The sequence below is a fragment of the Leuciscus leuciscus genome (genome assembly GCF_965113295.1).
Source record: "Leuciscus leuciscus genome assembly, chromosome: 4".
In the NCBI taxonomy this organism is placed as follows: Eukaryota; Metazoa; Chordata; class Actinopteri; order Cypriniformes; family Leuciscidae; genus Leuciscus; species Leuciscus leuciscus.
The window spans coordinates 15,974,954-16,000,815 of NC_138728.1; the positions used below are offsets into that span (position 1 = coordinate 15,974,954).

Genomic DNA, 25,862 nt, shown 5'->3' on the forward strand with positions numbered 1-25,862 from the left:
GAGTTGACACTTATAATGAGAATGAGATGTGACTAATATTTAGATTAAGAATGAGATTATGTGAGGTGGAGTTGAGATTATATTTAGTTTAAATAAAATGAGATAAAGGAAGAGGTGAGATAACACTGAGATTTAGATTGAAGTAAGATGAATGATAGATTGGAGCTGAATTGAAGTAAGATGAAGGATGTTGGAACTGAAATGTGATGAGACGGAGTTGAGATGAGATGGAGAATGAGGTGAGACAGAGAGAGACTGGGATGAGATGAAGGGTGAGATAAAATTAAGTTGAAATGAGATGAAATATGACTGATATTTAGATTGAGATGAAATTAAGGATGAGTTGAAACTGAGGAAAAGATTTGACTGAGATTTAGATTGAGATCATAAGGATGAGATGAGGATGAGCTACTTAAAGGTAGTGTAAGCAATCAAAAAGGAACTCTCTTCCCTTCCCAGCAAACAACATTAGAAGTGGTCTAAATATTAAAACGTGTACATATATCTTCTTTAGAAGTCTCAGAACAAAAAAAATTTCGTCCAATCATTTCATTCGGTCCGAGTGCAATAATAGGATGTCCTACCTGCCTGTTAACATAATGTCTTTGCATACCTCCTTTGAGAGGAGGTAATTTAACACTGTCTCATGACGCTTGCAGACTCTTCTCTGGCTGTGTGTGTTCATTTGTTTGGAAGGCTTTGGAGAGCGTACCGAAGGGATGGTGGGATCTTATGCTTACAAAGCTAACATGCAATTGCCTATACCCTGCCTTTTAATGTTGCTCCCTGGGGGTAAGTGTTAGTGTAGTGTAAGTTGCTTTGGATAGGAACACATTACCATCCGACACACATCCGTAACGACAGAGGCTTGTGCACTCTGCACCAGTGTGGGTGTTGAGGGGGTTGACTTGTTCTCCAGTGAGTCAAATTGGATAGAAGCAGGTCGGTGGCTTTGAGCAGAGACAGGTACACTCTCATTAGAAGCCCTAATGATCAGCCTTCATTGACTGTTCCATCAGGCAGTGAGTGATGAAGATAAGGGGAGAAGGATGGACTGATAGGGTAGAGTTCACAATGAGGAGGACAATCGACCAGGCAAGGCTTATTTTATTTTTAACAGGGAGGAATTTTTAATGATTGAAGTGAAATAAGGTATTATAATGAGACAATAATCAGGCATTTTAATCTGAAACTAACAACCCTTGATTACAGAAAAACAACCTTGGAGAGGAAATGTTGTGTGGGAGTGGGTGAGTGGAAAGAACTTCCAGAATGTTCTGCCTACCCGTTTCTCATTCCCTTTTATTTAATTCTTGAGAGTGCTCATTGCAGCATTCCAAAACACTGACAGTCTTTTCATCTGCATTTTCGGTAATGACGTGAAATTGGCCCGCTGGCTGGGAAGTGCAACTCCAAAATTCAGTGGTGAGTTGGGGTGTGTGTGTGTGTGTGTGTGTGTGTGTGTGTGTGTGTGTGTGTGTGTGTGTGTGTGTGTGTGTGTGTGTGTGAGGCAGTCATCCACTTTCGTAGCACAGCATGAGAGAACCACTTTGTCTTAATCCACTTTGTGGTGACCTTACTGTGGCATGAAAAGCTGTTGTTTGCCACAAAAGAAAAGTAATCCAAACCATTAAAATCTATCAGACTATCCTTGGGGTTACTGAAAGTAACGATTAAAAGAATGAAAGAGTTCAAGAAAAGGTACATGCAAGGAAACATTGCTAATCTCTCTGCAAGGTCACCAAATTTAAGTAGCAGATTCTGGTAACCTCTAATCCCTGCAAGACACGTTAAAAACGGACGCACGCAATAAGACTCGTCCACAGTTTTACATTATCAATCCGTGACACGTTCAGTCACTGTGAGACTAAAATGGTGGCTAGCAAACAAAAACAGTCTTGAGCATTAATCTTGAGCATGGCTTGAAAAGTAAATGAAAAAAATGAAGACATGTGTGGAGCAAGTGGTGGTTTGTTGTCTCACTAATTGCGGCATCAGTTTCTGCGATATATTGTGTGGTTTTTTTTATTTGACAGTTGTCGTAGGATTAGTCACACTGCAGTTTTGTGCCTCAAAACTTCTGACACTGCCTGAATTTTGTCTGAAGTAAAAAAAACTTTTTGCAGTGGTCATTAATCAGTCCTTGTCGAATGTCAAACTAGAGGAAAAAAACATTTTTTGGCCCAGGACCAGAGGAATCTTTCAGGATTTTCTCATTTGGGAATCGTGGCCAAAATCGAACAGTGCTTTACACATTGTACAATTTTGGGCTGTCCCAGATGAAAGATGACAAATCGTGGCGATTCCTGTGGTCGTGGCTCCTACGTCATGCAGAGACGGTTCAAAGACGGCCGTTGACAATGTCAGAGATTTTGCATGATCATCTCACAGCAATGTTTGCTGCAATACGACGTCTACGGACTAGCATGACATTAAATGGCGTATTGATCAATGCGAAATGGCGCTAAAACCTAAAACTACTTACCTCAAGCCCCATTTGCAAAATTGGCATGCTAAGTTGGCCTCTTTTCCCTAGTCATGGCCGCATCCATATTATCCTCTTTTGCTTCCATCTCATTTTTCAGCGCACATAAAAACCACATTTGCCAAAGTGTGATTTCTCTGGTTCTATTTCTTTACCACTAGCACATGCTGATGACGTTTTATTCTCCTACACTAACTTGCATAGTCTACGATTCAATAGGCGTCATCATCGTACAGTCTACATACATGTCGTACCCAAGTTTATTAGATCCATGCCGTACAGTGTGTTTTTTTTAATGATCTTGATTGCCAAAATCGCAGTCTGTAGCAGGCGTTGGGGGGAAACCTTCCATGAATATTGTATAAATAATGTTTTTAAAGACCATATAACATTGAACAAACATTCTATAACATTACCAGAATAATGTTTGATCATAACTTTGAGAGAACCTTGCCAGAATGTCAGCCAACGTTCTGAGAATGTTCCCTGTTAGCTGGGAAGCTGCCTTGTCGGATTCAGTGGCCGTATATCTACAGAAAACCAAAATGCAGGATATAAAATAGAGGATAGACCTCAGCGTGAACATTATAACCAGTCTATGTGAAACAGACAAGGTAACGGATTTCAGCACCCTCTAATTCTGTGTTTTCAGATTCCGTGACCCTGAAATATATAAATCTCCAGCTGTTCACATCAGGCCAAAATGCTTTCTGCAATTTGAAACAGAGGAGATTAGACATCATCAGACAAAATTTTGGTAACAATACACATTATATGTGAAATATAGAGGCGTAACGGATTTCAGTATCGTTAATGTTACCCAAAACCTGTTACCTCTTGTTGTTAGCAGCACCAATCCTGAAACCATAAACATGGAAGTGTGAAAAAGGCTAACTGGAATTGTTCTGTTTCAACTGTTATGAGACGTACTCGTGTTATGGACTTTGCTATATTAGGCGCTGTCTTTATAGTTACAGATGATATTCACAGCTGTGTAAAAGAACAGAAAAGGGACTTACATTTGTTTACTTGTTTACTGACATCAGTTCAAGAGTCCCACCTGTTATTAAATACGTTTTTCAATCCCAAACACTAACTGTGTGAATGTAGCCTATAGGAGACCAGATAGACCTTCTTAAAACCAGCAAACCACCATAGGCCAACAACACAGTTGAGCAGCACCATTATGTGTGTGTGTGTGTGTCCTCCTTTGCAGAGGATGAACATATTGTTGGAATAGGTCTTCCAAGGACACACATAATCCACTTGAGGCCTCTTTCCTTTTCTTTATAGGAAGCTGATAATCATAAGCAACATGGCGTGTCACATTCACCTTTGATTGACGAGTGGATCTGGTGATGAAGAAGACCCTCTGATTAAAGTAATCACAGATAATGGTGTCTTTCCCTTCTGAGAACTCAATATTCACTAAATCTGCTTGTCCTCTTCCCTGGTTCTCAGCGTGTGAGTGGCAGCAGAATTATTGGAATCGCTCAGAAGGTTGGAAAAGGGGTGGAACTAATCGGCCAAAACTCATTCTTCATAGTGCTCTTTCTCGTAAATCTGGAATCCGAGACTTCCAGGGCTTCAAAAACATTGTGATGCCTTGTGTGATCTTGCGTCTTTGAAATGAGGAACATTTACCTTGTTGTTACAACCGTATGATTTAAGATATAAATGTACATGTATAGCAGCACGATAAAGACAAGATAAAAGAAAGATGTTCAGCACTAACCAAATTTCTTGATTTTTGTATGTTTTTTTTTGTCTTCCTTTCTGACAAGTGGTGAGAAAATAGTTAATGTTTAAAATAGGACAGTTACATTGCAAGACATTACAGTTTTTCTCGATTGTTTACACACATTTTCTGGTACTTGAGACACAATGACCACAACATGTAACTCATTCACCAACCCCCTGAACCAATTCTGCTAAACTACAAGCACAATTCCTGCTTTACACTCAAATTGCAGTTCTAAAACACACTTTTTTCAAAACACTACACACAATTCTCTGCTTTTGGCACAATTTTCATGCAGAAAATCTCTTGTTTTCACAAGGAACATACTGCCATTCAAATATGCACACTGACTCATCACATGGGCAAACACCCGTCACACAGTTTTACAATTAGCAATCAGAGCTTTAGCATAAAAGGGCAACAGGTGAGCTCTTCAATGGAGCAATGGATGCCAACATTGGATTTTAATTTTTTACTGTAACTGTATACAGTAAATTCTTCTGTTGTTTTGTATGTAGACCACTGTATGTACAACTTTGTGTTGGTTTGGGATGTACACTGTGTACATTGTTTTGGTGGGAAAAATAAAATATATTTGTTACCATGTATTTGTGTGTTCTGAGTATAAAAACAATATTCTCAAATATTTTACAACACACTCATGTATGTACTGTCTTTAGTAAGTGTAACACTGAACAAAAAAAGGCCTAAGTCATTACTGTATGATGAATGGAGAAGAAGTGTTTTCCATTCATCATAGTGTTTTACATTGAGCACATCAGTGTTCAACTGGTTCTTATAAATGTCTATTCATATGATGGTTTGTGTGTGTCATTTGAAAACAAAATACCATTTTGAGAAGAAATAACATTGTTTTGAATGTAAAGTTTCATTTTGCAGGAGAATTGAGGGGTTTTGCCCATTGTGTGTGTTTTTTTGGATTTGTGTGTAGAGTTCTGAGAATATGAGGCATGCTTTCAGAAAATGTGTGTAAACAATCGAGAAAAACTGTAAGTCACAACTCCAAGAAATAAAGTATTTATTTTTTAAAGTTGCAATTCTAAATTGTCATATTGTAAGATATAAAGTCACAACTGTGAGATATAAAATTGCAGTTAGGAGAAATAAAGCTTAAACTGCATGTGACATAAAGTCTTATTGTGAGATATAAAGTCACAATTATGAGATATAAAGTTGCACTTGTGAGATACTGGATAGTCAATTTCAATTAAATTAAGTTTATTGTATTATGTCTTCATTTCTTATGATGAGCCCTTTAGATCACCTTCAGAATTTCACAGCTTGACCACTTCACTGTTACACTGTTTATTTGTACAGCTTTCAAATGGTGTCATAAAACCTGTCCACCGGAGGAGACTGATACAGTTCAGCTGTGTGCACATAAAATGGTGAAATGTCTTTTGGTGCCAGCTGTGCCACTGCTTAGATGGCATCAGTATGTCACATAGACATTCTGTGTGTGTGTAAGTGTGTGTGTAAGTGTGTGTGTGTGTGTGTGTGTGTGTGTGTGTGTGTGTGTGTGTGTGTGTGTGTGTGTGTGTGTGTGTGTGTGTGTGTGTGTGTGTGTGTGTGTGTGTGTGTGTGTGTGTGTGTGTGTGTGTGTGTGTGTGTGTGTGTGTGTGTGTGTGTGTGTGTGTGTGTGTGTGTGTGTGTGTGTGTGTGTGTGTGTGTGTGTGTGTGTGTGTGTGTGTGTGTGTGTGTGTTCTAATAGTATGGGGCCCTCTTCTGGTAATCACATGCAGGTACAGCTTTACATTTATTTTGCCACAATCTCTTGTTTCCTTTACTGCGAGTAATTGCAATATTTATGAAAATATGCAGCCTAGACATTTTACTGAACTTACGAACTTTTAGTTGCACAGATTCATTTTTAGATGCATATTTTTTATTTAAAGAAAGAAAGGAAAATGAATCAATGCTGGTATGATTTTATTCTTCATTGGTGTGGAGATGAGATTAGCAAAGTGTTGATAACATACATTTATACAGTATATTTGCTCTTTTTGCATGAATAATGAAATGTCAAATGAAAGTTGGTACTTTTGAATTTAAGCAAGGCTCAAAGGATAGACATTTTGCAATTTAATCTATCTAAAAACAATCAAAAGTTTTTCTCCTTTTTCTCCTGTACATCTCTTATTTTTTCCCTGGCCCATATGGGTCCTGCGTCTTCTTTCCTGCTATCTCATCCCCAGTCTGAAGCCTGTTGGGCAGTGTGTGCAGGTTACAGGTAGGAAGTAGACAATTGGAGCCTCTGCCGCTGTAACTTAGCCCACAGATAAATATTAGCATGCATTGGAATGCATATAGTCGTTTTTCCAAGAAGAAATTGGGCTACCAGGAAGAATTTAATTGTATTGTACTCTAGTGAATGACATAAACTCATTCATAACATTCACATTTAAGTCTTGTCATGTTAATTATAAATTCTTACCTCAAAAAAACAATGGACACGTTATTACGTGACCTAAAAAGACAAACAAAAGCATTTCTGAATAACAAACAAGCAAGCCACATAGACAAATCTAAACACACACAATTAGGGTGACCATATTTTAGTTTTCAGAAAACAGGACGGGGGCATGGTTGATGGGCGGGGCATGATTTTTTGGGGGGGGGGGCGTGGTTAAGGGGTGGGGGCGTGGTTTGGGGGAGAACATCAAAAAATACAAATGCATTCACAACCTTGCAACTATGTTATACTTTAATACATAAAGTAATACATCCTTTCCATTCAATGTTTGGCACGCAACAATAGAATACTATATATATATATATATATATATATATATATATATATATATATATATATATATATATATATATATATAAAAGTTTAGCTTTTAACACCTTTTACATGACACTATTAATTTTCATGGCCCTGCTATGGCCATGAAAATTAATAGTGTCATGTAAAAGGTGTTAAAAGCTAAACTTTTATATATATATAAAAGTTAAAAATCTACTACAAAAAAAAAAAAAAAAAAAAAAAAAAAAAATCTACTATACTATTTCAGTAAAAAAAACAATTTCAATCCTCCTGATGTTCTCTTAGCCTATACTTTCTTTATGTGCGCTTTTAGGTCGCTAGCACCTTTATTTGACACTGACACGTACGTGCCAGCTTTGCAGTTCATGCATTCTGCTTTACACGGATCCCGACCGAAACGAAAACACGGGAATTTTCTCTGTAAATCATCTGTGAATTTACATTTGGGCTTTTTTTTTTTTTTTTACGCTGTTAGCTACTTACATCTTCCCTCGCACTTGACCGTAAACTGAAAGCGTAAAGCGTCACGTTGCTAAAATTCTGTGAACGTAAAGTCCGCCTACTTTGATTTGATTGGTCATTTCAAATATTCTGACATGGAAAAGCAGTGACAGACCAATGACAATGAGGCTGCGATGAACAGACACACACACACATACAGAGGCCTCTGTATTCTGTGCTCTCTGCTTGCCGCTGCGGATTGAAGAACGCGCTGATTATAACAAGACGGGACGAAACCGGTTTCATTTGTTTTGTGTGCCATGGCAAGCGTGTATTTAAAGAACACTCTTAATGGCCCAATGAAAAATAATGAAAACCAGGACATTTTCATCACTTTTTAAAAAACAGACAGGACGGCCAGGACAGGACGTGAAAACAGGACATGTCCTGGGAAAACAGGACTTTTGGTCACCCTACACACAATGTCATAATTATTTAGATTTGAAGTTGAATTATTTGATCGCATGTTGTTTTAGACGATAATACGTTTTGTAACATACGTATGTCAACACAGTTGTAACATTTTAATTAAGAAATGACAGATCAGTTCACTTAAAACTTTGATTCAATTAAAGTGTTTTTATGAATATTTCCAAAAGACAGGAGAACCACTTTTACAATGAGAATTCGAGCATATTTTGATATTGAAATGCATAAAACATTGCAAGTGAGTGTGTGTGTGTGTGTGTGTGTGTGTGTGTGTGTGTGTGTGTGTGTGTGTGTGTGTGTGTGTGTGTGTGTGTGTGTGTGTGTGTGTGTGTGTGTGTGTGTGTGTGTGTGTGTGTGTGTGTGTGTGTGTGTGTACCTGTTTCCCTCAAACGTGGGAGTCGTCTGCATTACAGATTCCCTCCTGAAAACAAATACATCTTGATGAAGCAGAATTGGTCGCTTTTGTGGACAAAAATACAATGAGAATTTGAGCATATTTTGTTACTGAAATGCAAAAAAGTGTGCGTGTGTGTGTGTGTGTGTGTGTGTGTTCTAATAGTATGGGGCCCTCTTCTGGTAATCACATGCAGGTGCAGCTTTACATTTATTTTGCCGCAATTTCTTGTTTCCTTTACTGTGAGGTGACAGGTGAGTAATTGAAATATTTATGAAAATATGCAGCCTAGACATTTTACTGAACTTACAAACTTTTAGTTGCACAGATTCATTTTTAGATGCATATTTTTTATTTAAAGAAAGAAATTAAAAGGAATCAATGCTAGTAGCCTATGATTTTTTTTCTTCATTGGTGTGGAGATGAGATTAGCAAAGTGTTGATAACATACATTTATACAGTATATTTGCTCTTTTTGAATGAATAATGAAATCTCAAATGAAAGTTGGTACTTTTGAATCAAAGCAAGGCTCAGAGGATAGACATTTTGCAATTTAATCTATCTAAAAACAATCAAAAGTTTTTCTCCAGTACATCTCTTATTTTTTCCCTGGCCCAAATGGGTCCTGTGTCTTCTTTCCTGCTTTCTCATCCCCAGTCTGAAGCCTGTGAGGTAGTGTGTGCAGGTTACAGGTAGGAAGTAGACAATGGGCTTTATGCACAGCTGCACTACTTCCTGATCTTCAGCCAGCTCTTTGTTTCCTGTCTGTCATTATTGGACAAACTGATTAATCCAGGTGTGCCTGACCTCAGTAACCAGTAACAATAATCAGACACACCTGGATTAATCAGTTTGTCCAATAATGACAGACAGGAAACAACGAGCTGGCTGAAGTTCAGGAAGTAGTGTAGCTGTGCATAAAGCCCATTGGAGCCGATGCCGCTGTAACTTAGCCTACAGATAAATATTAGCATGCATTGGAATGCATATAGTCGTTTTTCCAAGAAGAAATTGGGCTGCCAGGAAGAATTTAATTGTATTGTACTCATGTGAATGACATAAACTCATTCATAACATTCACATTTCAGTCTTGTCATGTTAATTATAAATTCTTACCTCAAAAAAACAATGGACACGTTATTACGTGACCTAAAAAGACAAACAAAAGAAACCGGTCAATTTTACTAGCATTTCTGAATAACAAACAAGCAAGCCACATAGACAAATCTAAACACACACAATGTCATAATTTTAGATTTGAAGTTGAATTATTTGATTGCATGTTGTTTTAGACGATAATACGTTAACACAGTGTTATAAAATTTTTACATTTTAATTAAGAAATGACAAATCAGTTCACTTAAAACTTTGATTTAATTAAAGTGTTTTTATGAATATTTCCAAAAGACAGGAGAACCACTTTTACAATGAGAATTTGAGCATATTTTGTTACTGAAATGCAAAAGTGTGTGTGTGTGTGTGTGTGTGTGTGTGTGTGTGTGTGTGTGTGTGTGTGTGTGTGTGTGTGTGTGTGTGTGTGTGTGTGTGTGTGTGTGTGTGTGTGTGTGTGTGTGTTGTGTGCGTTTTCCTCGTTTCGTACCTGTTTCCCTGGCCATCTGTGGAATTGGAAAAATCCGCCTTAGAAGATTCCGTGCTGAAAACAAATACATCTCAATGAAGCAGAATTTGGTAACTTTTGTGGACAACATTACAGTTCTGCTTGAAAATATCTTACCTTGTGTCATTGAGGATGGGAAGGGCAAGAGTGTAGCTGAGGATCAGAGAGCTGAGAGTCCAGACAGAAAACATGTTCATCACACCAGCACTGACTTACTGAACACAGTGAAGGTCAATGAAGCAGACCACAGTTGATTCAAGCTTATATAAAATTCCCTGATAATTAAAATGCTCATCAATCTTTAGGGATCTGAATCTGTGTGTAATTCCCACAGACCGGAGTGGGTTTTGTCCTTGAATAAGACAGGGACAAATATTTTTAAAAGACAATAGGGAAGATTGATGAGACCTTATACTGATGCTTTCACAAAGTTACATTTTATATATAGAATTTATAATACCAATTTATATATTTATATGAATTGTTATATATATATATTAATCTCTGAATGTGTTGTTGCGTTCCAATAGTATGTGGTAGTCACATGCAGTTGAAACAGTTATTTTCCCCACATTATTTTGTTTCCTGCTGTTGACAGCGTGAGTAATTGAAATATTTATGAAAATATGCATTTTTGGGCTACTTAAAATTGAAATAACCCATTAAACATTAAAGTAATATGTTATCATCAATATATAGAATTTTATTTGGATACCATGTGCAAAAAATATATATTTTTGCCATTTATTTTAGTTTGTGTTTTTTATGATAAAACAGGCAACGTTACTTGTTATATTAGCAGTATTTTATCATCAACATAAGAAAAGAAGTCAATGGATAGTAATAACAATTATTTTATTCATTTGTATGAAGAGATGACATTATTGTTGAGAACCTTCTTATATGCTCTCTTGCATTAATGTTAAAACGTCTAATGAAAGTTAGCACTTTTGAATCCAAGCAATTTTTACATCTTTAAAACAATCAAATAAAAGTAACCTTTTTCTCCTATATATCTCTATAAAAAATGTTCCTTCCTCATCCACATTTTGAATCCTGTCGGACAGATTATCCAAGAGACAGGAAGTGAACATCGTAATTTCCTGTGAAGTACAAATAAATAATAGCTTATATATGGATATCATAGGTTTTCCTAGAAAAAATTGGGCTACTTATGTGAATGTCATGAATGTCATTTAGGAATAGGCACATTCACATTTGAATGTTATAGTGTTAAAGGGGTCATATAATGCCATTTTTGTACAAGCTAATATGATTCTTTAGGGTCTAAATCAAAAGTTTGTAATATACTTTAATTAAAAATTCTCATTAGTATTGTAAGAAAACACTAATTTTACCTGGTCAAAAACAACTCTGTTTTCAGCACGCCGTTTAAGTGCATGTGTCTTTAAATGATAATGAGCTTTGCTCACCCCGCCCCTCTGTTCTGTGCATATACAGGTTTCTAATAATAACACAATAACCATAATGCGTTGTTCATTATAAACATGGGATTATGAATTATATTGAGAACGTCGTACATAGAAAACATGCCGTAATGTACCGAGTGTAAACAGCCGCATTTATCGTGAAGCGTGCAAGCGATTTGCAAAGATTAATATAAATATTAATATAAAGGTTAATAAAACATTACACTCACTTCAGTTATTCTGGAGGTGCAGCAGGAACACGAATAGTTGGTACCGATCCTTTTTTCAGGAGCAGCTTCTTAGCAAAACCAGCTTTATAACGTTACTGACCCTCATTTGTAAAGCAGTCTGGTGAAATGATTCGCGCAAACATGAAAGCATTGCTGTTGATCGTGGGAAATATTCCCTTCGAAAACAAACTCAGCCACTGCGTCTTCAGCGGTTGGGATTTAGGAACATCAAAATGACTGCTGTGTTCCTTATTACTAAGGATGGCTGACGCGAAACAGTCGTTCCGAAGCTTTGCGAGATCCCGAAGCGCAGATGTTTCGAAACACTGATCCGAAGCGTGATTCAAAACACCTATGTCACGTGACTATGGCCAAACGAAGCCTCGAAGTGTTTCACTAAGTGTTTCATCAGGTGTGGTCCGCCGAATCAGCGTTTGATTGACACGGTCGGGAACAGACCACACAGTCGCACATCTGTATAAAAGTGAAATCAACGCATATTGACCTCGTGGGTTTTTGTGAGAGGAGTTTGATTTTGAGATAGCGGATTTTTGGTGATATAGTGACATAGTGCGATTTGATTAGTTATACGCTATTTAGGCTTGCATTTAAATTTAACTGGAATTTAAATGAAACTGGAAAGAGATAGCAGTAATCTTTCCTCATTTGTATGTCCTAGCTGAAAAAAATATCTCCGCCGTCTGCGTCAATGGCCTCGTGGTCAGTGCGCCGACATGTAGCGTCTTTGCACTCGGGCGTCCCGAGTTCGAGTCCCGGCTCGTGGACCTTTCCCGCCTCGTTTTTTTGTCATCTCTCTACTGTCCTGTCACAATAAAAGGAAAATCACCAAAACAACACTTGTTGATGGCATGCAAAGATATATATATATATATATATATATATATCTTTGCATGCCATCAACAAGTGTCCCTTGTGAGAGGATTTTTTCAAAGGCTGGAGAAATTATCTGTAAAAAAAGAAGTAGGCTAAGTCCTTCCACAGCAGAGAAATTAATATTTTTGAATAAAAATCTCTAAAAAAGTGAGACATTGTGGCTTGATTTCTTTTATTAATATTCATTTTGCAAGACCAAAATAACATTATGCACAGTGAGGAGCCTATAGGTTACAATCTTCACATATTAGAAAATTATAATAATAAAAAAACAACACATTTTTTTAATGGCTCGTCAAGGTTGTTTCAGATCAACACCTGCAAGTGACCACTAGGTGTCACCGTTGAGACGGGTGTCGGATTGATTCAGATATATCCAAAAAGTAAATCCAAAAAGTCCACAAAGTAAATCCAGAAGGAATTTGAAAAAAAGTTCACAAAAAGATCTGTGAGTACTCCAAAAATTTCAAAGAGCAAAAGTCAATTAAACAAAACAAAGGTACCATACCAGGTACCCGATACACAGACAGGGAACAAGACACAGGTGACAACAATAAGACATTATGACAGAGACTGAAAACCAACAAGAGACGCAATGGGGGCCTCTAGTGGCCAAACATAAGTCTAAAACCCTGACAATTTCCCATTGGATTTCTGGCTGAGTCTCCAGTGATCTCATCTCTTATCTTTAGAGAACATCCTTCGACAAGGAACAAGTTGCCAGAGAACAAACCAAATGGTCAAATGCATTAAAAGAAAATCCTATTTAATAACAAACATACTCAAAAACCCTATTTCCTTGTATATTTGAGCAGTAAATAACTACAAATATTAGCCTAAAGATAACAGTGACAGAGTTTTAAGAAAGGTGTGTGTGTGCGTGCGTGCGTGCGTGCGTGTGTGTGTGTGTGTGTGTGTGTTCTAATAGTATGGGGCCCTCTTCTGGTAATCACATGCAGGTGCAGCTTTACATTTATTTTGCCACAATCTCTTGTTTCCTTTACTGAGAGTAATTGAAATATTTATGAAAATATGCAGCCTAGACATTTTACTGAACTTACAAACTTTTAGTTGCACAGATTCATTTTTAGATGCATATTTTTTATTTAAAGAAAGAAAGGAAAAGGAATCAATGCTTGTATGATTTTATTCTTCATTGGTGTGGAGATGAGATTAGCAAAGTGTTGATAACATACATTTATACATTTGCTCTTTTTGCATGAATAATGAAATGTCAAATGAAAGTTGGTACTTTTGAATCAAAGCAAGGCTCAAAGGATAGACATTTTACAATTAAATCTAGCCTATCTAAAAACAATCAAAAGTTTTTCTCCTTTTTCTCCTGTACATCTCTTATTTTTTCCCTGGCCCATATGGATCCTGTGTCATCTTTCCTGCTATCTCATCCCCAGTCTGAAGCCTGTTGGGCAGTGTGTGCAGGTTACAGGTAGGAAGTAGACAAGAGCCGCGGGTGCTGTAAGTTAGCCCACAGATAAATATTAGCATGCATTGGAATGCATATATAGTCGTTTTTCCAAGAAGAAATTGGGCTACCAGGAAGAATTGAATTGTATTGTACTCATGTGAATGACATAAACTCATTCATAACATTCACATTTCAGTCTTGTCATGTTAATTATAAATTCTTACCCCATAGGACCACCACGTGACCTAAAAAGACAAACAAAAGAAACCGGTCAATTGTAGCCTATAGCATTTCTGAATAACAAACAAGCAAGCCACATAGACAAATCTAAACACACACAATGTCATAATTATTTAGATTTGAAGGTGAATTATTTGATTGCATGTTGTTTTAGACGATCATACGTTTTGTAACATATGTAGGCATATGTCAACACCAGTGTTATAACATTTTAACATTTTAATTAAGAAATGACAGATCAGTTCACTTAAAACTTTGATTCAATAAAAGTGTTTTTATGAATATTTCCAAAAGACAGGAGAACCACTTTAACAATGAGAATTCGAGCATATTTTGATACTGAAATGTATAAAACATTGCAAGTGTACGGTGTACATTTTAGGACATCCTCAGACCTCAGACATATGAAGACAAGGCATCATGCCTCAGACTAAAAGGCTTCAGTCATTGGACAAAACGGCATCGCGCCTCAGACTGAAAAGCTTCAGGTCTCAGGAAAAACAATGTCAGGTGTCAGGTCTTGTACAATTAGGCATCAGATGAAACAGCCTCAGACAAAAAGCCATCAGACATAAGGCATCGGACGAAACGGCATCAGACAAAAAGCCATCAGACATAAAGGCATCGGACGAAACGGCATCAGACAAAAAGGCATCAGACATAAAGGCATCGGACGAAACGGACTCAGACATAAAGGGATCAGACATAAACGGCATCAGACAAAAAGGCATCAGACATAAAGGCATCGGACGAAACGGACTCAGACATAAAGGCATAAGACATAAACGGCATCAGACAAAAAGGCATCAGACATAAAGGCATCGGACGAAACGGACTCAGACATAAAGGCATCAGACAAAAAGGCATCAGACATAAAGGCATCGGACGAAACGGACTCAGACATAAAGGCATCAGACATAAACGGCATCAGACCAAAAGGCATCAGACATAAAGGCATCGGACGAAACGGACTCAGACTAAAGGCATCAGACATAAACGGCATCAGACAAAAAGGCATCAGACATAAAGGCATCGGACGAAACGGACTCAGACATAAAGGCATCAGACATAAACGGCAGAAGACCAAAAGGCATCAGACATAAAGGCATCGGACGAAACGGACTCAGACTAAAGGCATCAGACATAAACGGCATCAGACAAAAAGGCATCAGACATAAAGGCATCGGACGAAACGGACTCAGACATAAAGGCATCAGACAAAAAGGCATCAGACATAAAGGCATCGGACGAAACGGACTCAGACAAAAAGGCATCAGACATAAAGGCATCGGACGAAACGGACTCAGACATAAAGGCATCAGACAAAAAGGCATCAGACATAAAGGCATCGGACGAAACGGACTCAGACAAAAAGGCATCAGACATAAAGGCATCGGACGAAACGGACTCAGACATAAAGGCATCAGACAAAAAGGCATCAGACATAAAGGCATCGGACGAAACGGACTCAGACATAAAGGCATCAGACATAAAGGCATCAGACATAAAGGCATCAGACATAAAGGCATCGGACGAAACGGACTCAGACATAAAGGCATCAGACATAAACGGCATCAGACAAAAAGGCATCAGACATAAAGGCATCGGACGAAACGGACTCAGACAAAAAGGCATCAGACATAAAGGCATCGGTGAAAACGGACTTAGATGGAGTTTGGAGGTTCGCATTGCCCCGCCCCATGTGACATCACATGTACGCGATTCATAGCTCGAAAGAACGCTTTACTTGATACATTTCTAAAGTCTCCATAAGGTTGATTCAAAACAAGAAAAGTTACAGATTCTTGAAATATTATGATGACAATACCACTGATGCATGTTTCCTCTGTGTATGTCTTTTATTTATTTATTTATTTATTTATTTATTTTATATATATGTGAAGCTTTACATACTTGATATAATTTAATTCCTGTAGAAGTTATGTCCTTTATATCCGCTTGTTATCTGATGCATATTCAATAAAAGAAAAAAAAGAAAAAGAAAAAAAGAACGCTTTACTTCATGATAGTTTGCCAACATACAAGCTAGCTAGTTGAAATATGTAATCTAACTTTTTAAACGTGCAAATAAAAATCGTGAAATGCATGTTCTCTTCTGCACAGCATAATTAGTGTAACATTTAATTAAAGCATATATATAGGCTATATATATATATATTATGCTTTAATTAAATGTTAAAACATGCACTCGCGAAATGCATGTTCTCTTCTGTATAAAACATAATTAGTGTAACATTTAATTAAAGCATTTATATAGGCTATATATATATATATTATATGCTTTAATTAAATGTTAAAACATGCACTCGTGAAATGCATGTTCTCTCCAATGACTGAAGCCTTTTAGTCTGAGGCATGATGCCTTGTCTTCATATGTCTGAGGTCAGAGGATGTCCTAAAATGTACACCGTAGTGTGTGTGTGTGTGTGTGTGTGTGTGTGTGTGTGTGTGTGTGTGTGTGTGTGTGTGTGTGTGTGTGTGTGGGTTTTTGTGATTTACGAGGACATTTTATATGAATACACGCCACACTACGAGGACATTTTGGATTATGAGGACAGTGTCAGTGTCCTCATAATTCAGACAACGTAGAAGTGCTTCTACATGTGGGAGGAGCTCAAATTCAAATTTTCTCCAAAAGTCCTTATAGTTCACAATCATCGGACTTTGTGTTAAGAGTGTGTATCGGAACTGCGCTCCTGCAGGTGGGTCTTGGTACTGCACCTCCTCATTAATATTCACACTTGTGAATGGAATCGCGGGTTTTGATTGGCTGAAAGGTGAGAAGTCCTTGTAAATTCGGGTTTTGTCTAACCACTGTGTTTTAGCCATTCACACAAAGGACAATAACGATAAAGATATGTTTGTAAAATAGATCTAAATATAAAGGAATAACAAAGTCCACACCACAACTATAAAAATAAAAACACAGAGAAGCAATATCATTGGAATCATTTTCCTACCCTCCCCCACCTCCGACCGAGTCTCTTCCGGCTGAGATAATCAGCAAGTCACCCTGAAGACACTTAAGGTAAGATTGATGATAAAACTCAATAAACAATAAAACAGTATATTATATTAGTTAACGTTATAAAACAGACTAGCTTTGGTCACGTTTGTAAGCTTTTATCTAGCGTTTCCTCACAAAATATAAGGAATATAAGGATATATAAGGAATTAACTATTGACTTACTAACGTTAGTCTGACAAATAAACAAGCAATAACTAAACCGCCTGTATTATGTATGTTTTGGGTTTAAAAGTTAATGGCTAATGGTTAAATAACTCATGATGCCAGATTGAGATCATATTTATTTTGCTATCTGGGCAGTTCAGTGTTGTGATAATGGAGTTAATCTATGAAAGGCCTAATGGACAAATATTGTAGTGTTTGATGTAGTAAATTGGAGTTTACTGCAGTATGTTAGTATAATAGTGATTACTACACTTTGTTAATGCACTTCAGTATCCTGTAATATTAGTGAATTGATAAACCATAGTATTCTTTAATTTTTACTATGGTAAGTTTAAAAAAACCTATTGTATCTAGGATTATTACTCTAGTTTACTATAGTACAGAAGTCTACTACAGTATTTTTCATATGGGAATGGTGAACTTGAGGTTTTTCAGGGCACACAGCTGTTTAGTTGTAAACTATTTGTGTGTCTGATCAGATCCTTTTAATAGAGCTCCGGGGGCTGACGCCATGCAATCTAAACTCCGCCATTTTGGCAGTCAACCAGGAGAGCACCAGAGCGGCTTTTGCGTTATCGATAGCGGTCGGGTCGAATAATAATTCAAAACAATTACCATTTCAACATGGTGGACAGCTGCTGTGCGCCTGGATTCCAGAACAGGTGGAGGAAAGCATTTAAAAGCATTTTAAATGCTTATGGAAAGTGTGTGAATTTTTTTTATTTTTATGTTCAGTCACAATTGTGACCGGTGGGATAATGTGTAAACTAATATCAGTTTATATATATATATATATCAGATACATTATCCCACCGGTTTATGATTGGACATAAACTCGCATTTTCACACACTGTCCATAAACATAAAAAAAAAACAGGCTTTTGTAGGCCTTTAAAGAGTCTCCGGAATAGGCCGAGGAAAAGTTAATGAAGTAACGTTAGTTATATAACGTTATATCAGGATACTGCAGTTCAGGAAAGCTATAAGTTCCTTTATTAATACACATGAAAAGCACCCCGGGGGCATTATAGGGATCTGTTATGTTTAATCTATTAAGTTTTGCTATGTAGGCCTACAGGTCTAGGGTAAACGTACCTATTAAGCTCACCAAAATCTACATTGAGATATTTTTAGTGCACAAGATATTGGTTTTAGTACAAGAAGTTATTTTAAAATAAAATATTAATCTCTCACACTATAATATTTCATTTTATTTTAAATGACAAAAGTATTTCAATTAAGATGTACATGATTAAATATAAAAAGTCTGGCTGTGCTTAATGGGTACGTTTTGTACCCTTTAAGCACACCCCTGTTCCCAATAAGCTCACAACAAGTTTTATTAAAAATTCTTGTTTATTTTAAACAACTTTTTTAAGGAATAATTGAAAAAAGTATTATTTGAAGGTACAGAGTCAATCACAAGACTAAAATCAAGCAACAAGGCATTCAGTTTGATCAGGTAGCCTATCCTATTCATAGTGACGTGTCATTCAAACTCATTGCAACATTTCGTCTAGCTTTTGTCATCTTAAGACTGTGAAAATAAGTTTATTAATAATTTTTTTGAAGATTAACATAGTGACAGCCATCAGTTAATATTTAAAGTCTGATTATGAAGTATTTACATAGACGTTCAATGTGGATGAGCTTAAAGGGAGCACACTGTGCTTAATTGGAGCAAAAACTATTTTTAATTAATAAATATTAAATGAAATTTAAAGGAAAATATTTAGCTAAATTAATATTCTAGGTAATGTATTAAGTTTATACAAATTTTAATATGAACAACTATTATTGACAATATCTATGAAATGCTTTTTCTAATTGATGTCACACTGAAGCTGTGTGATTGTCAGTAGTGCACCCTTTAAGATCACCTAACATTAATATGAATTCTTTAAAAATTACAACAGTTTAAAACCACAGACTATCAATAAAATGTAAAATGATAATATTATGGATTTAAAAGTACAAGCCATTAATGCCTGTGAAGTAATATATTAGTGTAGCACACAATCTTATACAGCTAGTAAGCTGGCTATGTTCGTAGCATCTGGGCTATGTTTCTAAAACTATCTTTTAGATCTAACTGTAATTATTTCCCACATCCAGGTTCCAGGTTATAATATGCAAAAGTCTAAACATTAATCTCTTAATTTTGCAATAAGTAGATGTACTTAGCCAAAATAAAGGCTTAAACATATAAAAAATGCACATTTGAGGGGCTCCTCTTCTGGTGAAAGTTTTCAGACAGCTTTCAAAATGACCACCAGACAGTGTGAACACATGGATACACATATCTCAGTGTGCAATGGTCTGATTGGTTTAAAATTTCAGGAGGTATGTAGTAACAAACACATCAATTGGTTAATACATCAAATAGGATAATACATTGCTGTTTCTTTTTATAATCTGAGCTCCAAGATGGTAGTGTGCTTAATGGGTACTTGAGCTTAATAGGTACGTTTACCCTATATCTTTTTAATTAAAGTGCGCAGTGAACTCTGTTGCCTTAAAACTCATGCTGCCGTCATCCGTTCACGCTCGTCTCGTACGGCCTCTTTACTGCCAAAATGGCGGTGTTTAACAGAATAGGTCACGTGGCGTCCGGAGCTCTATTGTTTACAGTTCTTTGTGAAGGTTATTCCTGTAATAGTACAGTAAGGGTAATCGGTGTTGTTTTATCAGACCTGCTGTTAGTTTTAACCTTGCTGTAGGTGTCTGTAGAGGTTTCATATACAGGTCATTCTCAAAAAACTAGCATATTGTGATAAAGTTCATTATTTTCCATAATGTAATGATAAAAATTACACTTTCATATATTTTAGATTTATTGCACACCAACTGAAATATTTCAGGTCTTTTATTGTTTTAATACTGATGATTTTGGCATACAGCTCATGAAAACCCAAAATTCCTATCTCAAAAAATTAGCATATTTCATCCGACCAATAAAAGAAAAGTGTTTTTAATAAAATAAAAAAAGTCAACCTTCAAATAATTATGTTCAGTTATGCACTCAATACTTGGTCGGGAATCCTTTTGCAGAAATGACTGCTTCAATGCGGCGTGGCATGGAGGCAATCAGGCTGTGGCACTGCTGAGGTGTTATGGAGGCCCAGGATGCTTCGATAGCGGCCTTAAGCTCATCCAGAGTGTTGGGTCTTGCGTCTCTCAACTTTCTCTTCACAATATCCCACAGATTCTCTATGGGGTTCAGGTCAGGAGAGTTGGCAGGCCAATTGAGCACAGTAATACCATGGTCAGTAAACCATTTACCAGTGGTTTTGGCACTGTGAGCAGGTGCCAGGTCGTGCTGAAAAATGAAATCTTCATCTCCATAAAGCTTTTCAGCAGATGGAAGCATGAAGTGCTCCAAAATCTCCTGATAGCTAGCTGCATTGACCCTGCCCTTGATAAAACACAGTGGACCAACACCAGCAGCTGACATAGCACCCCAGACCATCACTGACTGTGGGTACTTGACACTGGACTTCAGGCATTTTGGCATTTCCTTCTCCCCAGTCTTCCTCCAGACTCTGGCACCTTGATTTCCGAATGACATGCAAAATTTGAGCAACAGTCCAGTGCTGCTTCTCTGTAGCCCAGGTCAGGCGCTTCTGCCGCTGTTTCTGGTTCAAAAGTGGCTTGACCTGGGGAATGCGGCACCTGTAGCCCAGTTCCTGCACACGCCTGTGCACGGTGGCTCTGGATGTTTCTACTCCAGACTCAGTTCACTGCTTCCGCAGGTCCCCCAAGGTTTGGAATCGGTCCTTCTCCACAATCTTCCTCAGGGTCCGGTCACCTCTTCTCGTTGTGCAGCGTTTTTTGCCACACTTTTTCCTTCCCACAGACTTCCCACTGAGGTGCCTTGATACAGCACTCTGGGAACAGCCTATTCGTTCAGAAATTTCTTTCTGTGTCTGTCTTTTGCAGGTGTTTAGAGTTAATTAGTTGATTCAGATGATTAGGTTAATAGCTCGTTTAGAGAACCTTTTCATGAAATGCAAATTTTTTGAGATAGGAATTTTGGTTTTCATGAGCTGTATGCCAAAATCATCAGTATTAAAACAATAAAAGACCTGAAATATTTCAGTTGGTGTGCAATGAATCTAAAATATATGAAAGTTTAATTTTTATCATTACATTATGGAAAATAATGAACTTTATCACAATATGCTAATTTTTTGAGAAGGACCTGTAAAAGTCTGATAGCCATAATCATAATGTTTCTCTTTAGTGACAGTCACAGTGTAGTTGAGAAGGAGAAAAGCAGCATGTTTCAGATTGTTAAAAATACTAAACACATTTGTAATGTCTAAGATGCTTTCCTGTTTCACTGGTGCTGTTTACTGACCTGCAAGTAGTACATAATGATCCCTATTGTTTATATTTAAGCCCTCTACAGCAAATAAAAGTATAAACTCATTGTTGATTAGGTCAGTGATGTCTAAAAAAAACATATAATTATTATAATTTCATCAAGTGACCAAATACATCATCTGGCTTTTGCAGGAAATGGCAGGAACAAGGTCCCGGAGGGCCAAACTAAAACCAAAGGATGAAGCTGCATATTTTTCATCGATTCTCAAAGATAAGGATGGATTTGAAATAAAATACATAAATTCATTTAAAGGTGAGTAACACAATTGTCTATGTTTTAAGTATTGTTTTAACTTCTACCCTGACTGATCTGCTCTTGGTTAGGTCGAGGAGTGTTCAGCTGTCGCCACTTTCAGAAGGGAGATTTCCTCATTGAATATCGAGGGGAAATCATATCTAAAAAAGAATATGAAAGAAGGCACAGAGTATACCATGCTGCACTTGAAGTTTTTTTATTTGAATTTCGTTGTGATGGAAAACAGTTGTGGTATGTATAAACTTTGCATTTCCTGATGCAGCAGTGGTAAACTAGAATTAACTTTTTATTATTATTATTATTATTATTATTCTGTGAAACTTTCCTATTGTATGATTCAGTCAATATTACACCGTGGAGATAGCACTATGTTCTTGCTGTTTCAGGGTTGATGCTGCCAGAGAAGATGCTTCTTTAGGGAGAATCGTCAATGATGATCATGTGAACCCCAACAGCAAAATGAAAACAATCAGAGTGGACGGAAAGCCCCATCTGTGCTTATTTGCAGTAAAGGACATAAGTCCTGGGGAAGAGATAACGTATAACTATGGAGATTCTGACTGGCCATGGAGAAGAAAGGTATTAACAGATTGAAATAATCCTTTTACTTTAATTAAAAGACACAGTTTACAGTTACATGTGGAGAAGTGTTAGTATTTGATTTTGAACCCACACAGGTTTGTTCTGAGGTTGTACGAATTGATTTCTTTAAAATTTCCATAAAAAGTGTTTTATAACGTAGTATAGTTGACCTTTTGTCAATCTGATTACACAAATCTTTCATATTTCACAGGTTTGTTCTGAGACCGAACAACAGGTGCATGCTTTGGTCAGCTGTGCAGCAGGAGACGGGTCAAAGGAGGTAAGTGTGTGTTTCTAATGCTCAACAGGTAGTTAAATCTCCATTAACTTTGGTAAGATGATGCAAAATCCTTATAAACTATTGATGTCTTTAAAATTTCCATAAAAAGTGTTTTATAACATAGTATAGTTGACCTTTTGTCAATCTGATTACACAAATCTTTCATATTTCACAGGTTTGTTCTGAGATTGAACAACAGGTGCATGCTTTGGTCAGCTGTGCAGCAGGAGATGGGTCAAAGGAGGTAAGTGTGTGTTTCTAATGCTCAACAGGTAGTTAAATCTCCATTAACTTTGGTAAGATGATGCAAAATCCTTATAAACTATTGATGTCTTTAAAATTTCCATAAAAAGTGTTTTATAACATAGTATAGTTGACCTTTTGTCAATCTGATTACACAAATCTTTCATATTTCACAGGTTTGTTCTGAGATTGAACAACAGGTGCATGCTTTGGTCAGCTGTGCAGCAGGAGATGGGTCAAAGGAGGTAAGTGTGTGTTTCTAATGCTCAACAGGTAGTTAAATCTCCATTAACTTTGGTAAGATGATGCAAAATCCTTATAAACTATTGATGTCTTTAAAATTTCCATAAAAAGTGTTTTATAACATAGTATAGTTGACCTTTTGTCAATCTGATTACACAAATCTTTCATATTTCACAGGTTTGTTCTGAGATTGAACAACAGGTGCATGCTTTGGTCAGCTGTGCAGCAGGAGATGGGTCAAAGGAGGTAAGTGTGTGTTTCTAATGCTCAACAGGTAGTTAAATCTCCATTAACTTTGGTAAGATGATGCAAAATCCTTATAAACTATTGATGTCTTTAAAATTTCCATAAAAAGTGTTTTATAACATAGTATAGTTGACCTTTTGTCAATCTGATTACACAAATCTTTCATATTTCACAGGTTTGTTCTGAGATTGAACAACAGGTGCATGCTTTGGTCAGCTGTGCAGCAGGAGATGGGTCAAAGGAGGTAAGTGTGTGTTTCTAATGCTCAACAGGTAGTTAAATCTCCATTAACTTTGGTAAGATGATGCAAAATCCTTATAAACTATTGATGTCTTTAAAATTTCCATAAAAAGTGTTTTATAACATAGTATAGTTGACCTTTTGTCAATCTGATTACACAAATCTTTCATATTTCACAGGTTTGTTCTGAGATTGAACAACAGGTGCATGCTTTGGTCAGCTGTGCAGCAGGAGATGGGTCAAAGGAGGTAAGTGTGTGTTTCTAATGCTCAACAGGTAGTTAAATCTCCATTAACTTTGGTAAGATGATGCAAAATCCTTATAAACTATTGATGTCTTTAAAATTTCCATAAAAAGTGTTTTATAACATAGTATAGTTGACCTTTTGTCAATCTGATTACACAAATCTTTCATATTTCACAGGTTTGTTCTGAGATTGAACAACAGGTGCATGCTTTGGTCAGCTGTGCAGCAGGAGATGGGTCAAAGGAGGTAAGTGTGTGTTTCTAATGCTCAACAGGTAGTTAAATCTCCATTAACTTTGGTAAGATGATGCAAAATCCTTATAAACTATTGATGTCTTTAAAATTTCCATAAAAAGTGTTTTATAACATAGTATAGTTGACCTTTTGTCAATCTGATTACACAAATCTTTCATATTTCACAGGTTTGTTCTGAGATTGAACAACAGGTGCATGCTTTGGTCAGCTGTGCAGCAGGAGACGGGTCAAAGGAGGTAAGTGTGTGTTTCTAATGCTCAACAGGTAGTTAAATCTCCATTAACTTTGGTAGGATGATGCAAAATCCTTATAAACTATTGATTTCTTTAAAATTTTCATAAAAAGTAATTTATAACATAGTATAGTTGACCTTTTGTCAATCTGATTACACAAATCTTTCATATTTCACAGGTTTGTTCTGAGATTGAACAACAGGTGCATGCTTTGGTCAGCTGTGCAGCAAGAGATGGGTCAAAGGAGGTAAGTGTGTGTTTCTAATGCTCAACAGGTAGTTAAATCTCCATTAACTTTGGTAAGATGATGCAAAATCCTTATAAACTATTGATTTCTTTAAAATTTCCATAAAAAGTAATTTATAACATAGTATAGTTGACCTTTTGTCAATCTGATTACACAAATCTTTCATATTTCACAGGTTTGTTCTGAGACCGAACAACAGGTGCATGCTTTGGTCAGCTGTGCAGCAGGAGACGGGTCAAAGGAGGTAAGTGTGTGTTTCTAATGCTCAACAGGTAGTTAAATCTCCATTAACTTTGGTAAGATGATGCAAAATCCTTATAAACTATTGATTTCTTTAAGATTTCCATAAAAAGTGTTTTATAACATAGTATAGTTGACCTTTTGTCAATCTGATTACACAAATCTTTCATATTTCACAGGTTTGTTCTGAGATTGAACAACAGGTGCATGCTTTGGTCAGCTGTGCAGCAAGAGATGGGTCAAAGGAGGTAAGTGTGTGTTTCTAATGCTCAACAGGTAGTTAAATCTCCATTAACTTTGGTAAGATGATGCAAAATCCTTATAAACTATTGATTTCTTTAAAATTTCCATAAAAAGTGTTTTATAACATAGTATAGTTGACCTTTTGTCAATCTGATTACACAAATCTTTCATATTTCACAGGTTTGTTCTGAGATTGAACAACAGGTGCATGCTTTGGTCAGCTGTGCAGCAGGAGACGGGTCAAAGGAGGTAAGTGTGTGTTTCTAATGCTCAACAGGTAGTTAAATCTCCATTAACTTTGGTAAGATGATGCAAAATCCTTATAAACTATTGATGTCTTTAAGATTTCCATAAAAAGTGTTTTATAACATAGTATAGTTGACCTTTTGTCAATCTGATTACACAAATCTTTCATATTTCACAGGTTTGTTCTGAGATTGAACAACAGGTGCATGCTTTGGTCAGCTGTGCAGCAGGAGACGGGTCAAAGGAGGTAAGTGTGTGTTTCTAATGCTCAACAGGTAGTTAA

General features: G+C 36.7%; 1 protein-coding gene across 4 annotated transcripts in view; it reads right to left on the bottom strand.

Moving 5' to 3' along the window:
- Positions 1-6,159: 6,159 nt before the first annotated feature.
- The window catches only part of LOC309497589 (uncharacterized protein), a 35,463-nt gene continuing 15,760 nt past the window's right edge, over positions 6,160-25,862 (bottom strand). The window contains exons 3-6 of one of the 4 annotated variants that reach the window (XM_082167882.1): positions 14,165-14,185; positions 8,324-8,368; positions 6,682-6,714; positions 6,160-6,513 (exon numbers count right to left, since the gene is read on the bottom strand). In XM_082167882.1, the coding sequence (XP_082024008.1) occupies positions 6,384-6,513; positions 6,682-6,714; positions 8,324-8,368; positions 14,165-14,185 (229 nt within the window). In that variant the 3' untranslated portion in view covers positions 6,160-6,383. Of the gene's footprint in view, positions 6,519-6,680; positions 6,715-8,323; positions 8,369-9,458; positions 9,492-9,942; positions 9,997-10,077; positions 10,205-14,164; positions 14,186-25,862 lie in introns of those variants that run through there. The other 3 variants (XM_082167881.1, XM_082167884.1, XM_082167883.1) reach the window with 3 other exon arrangements.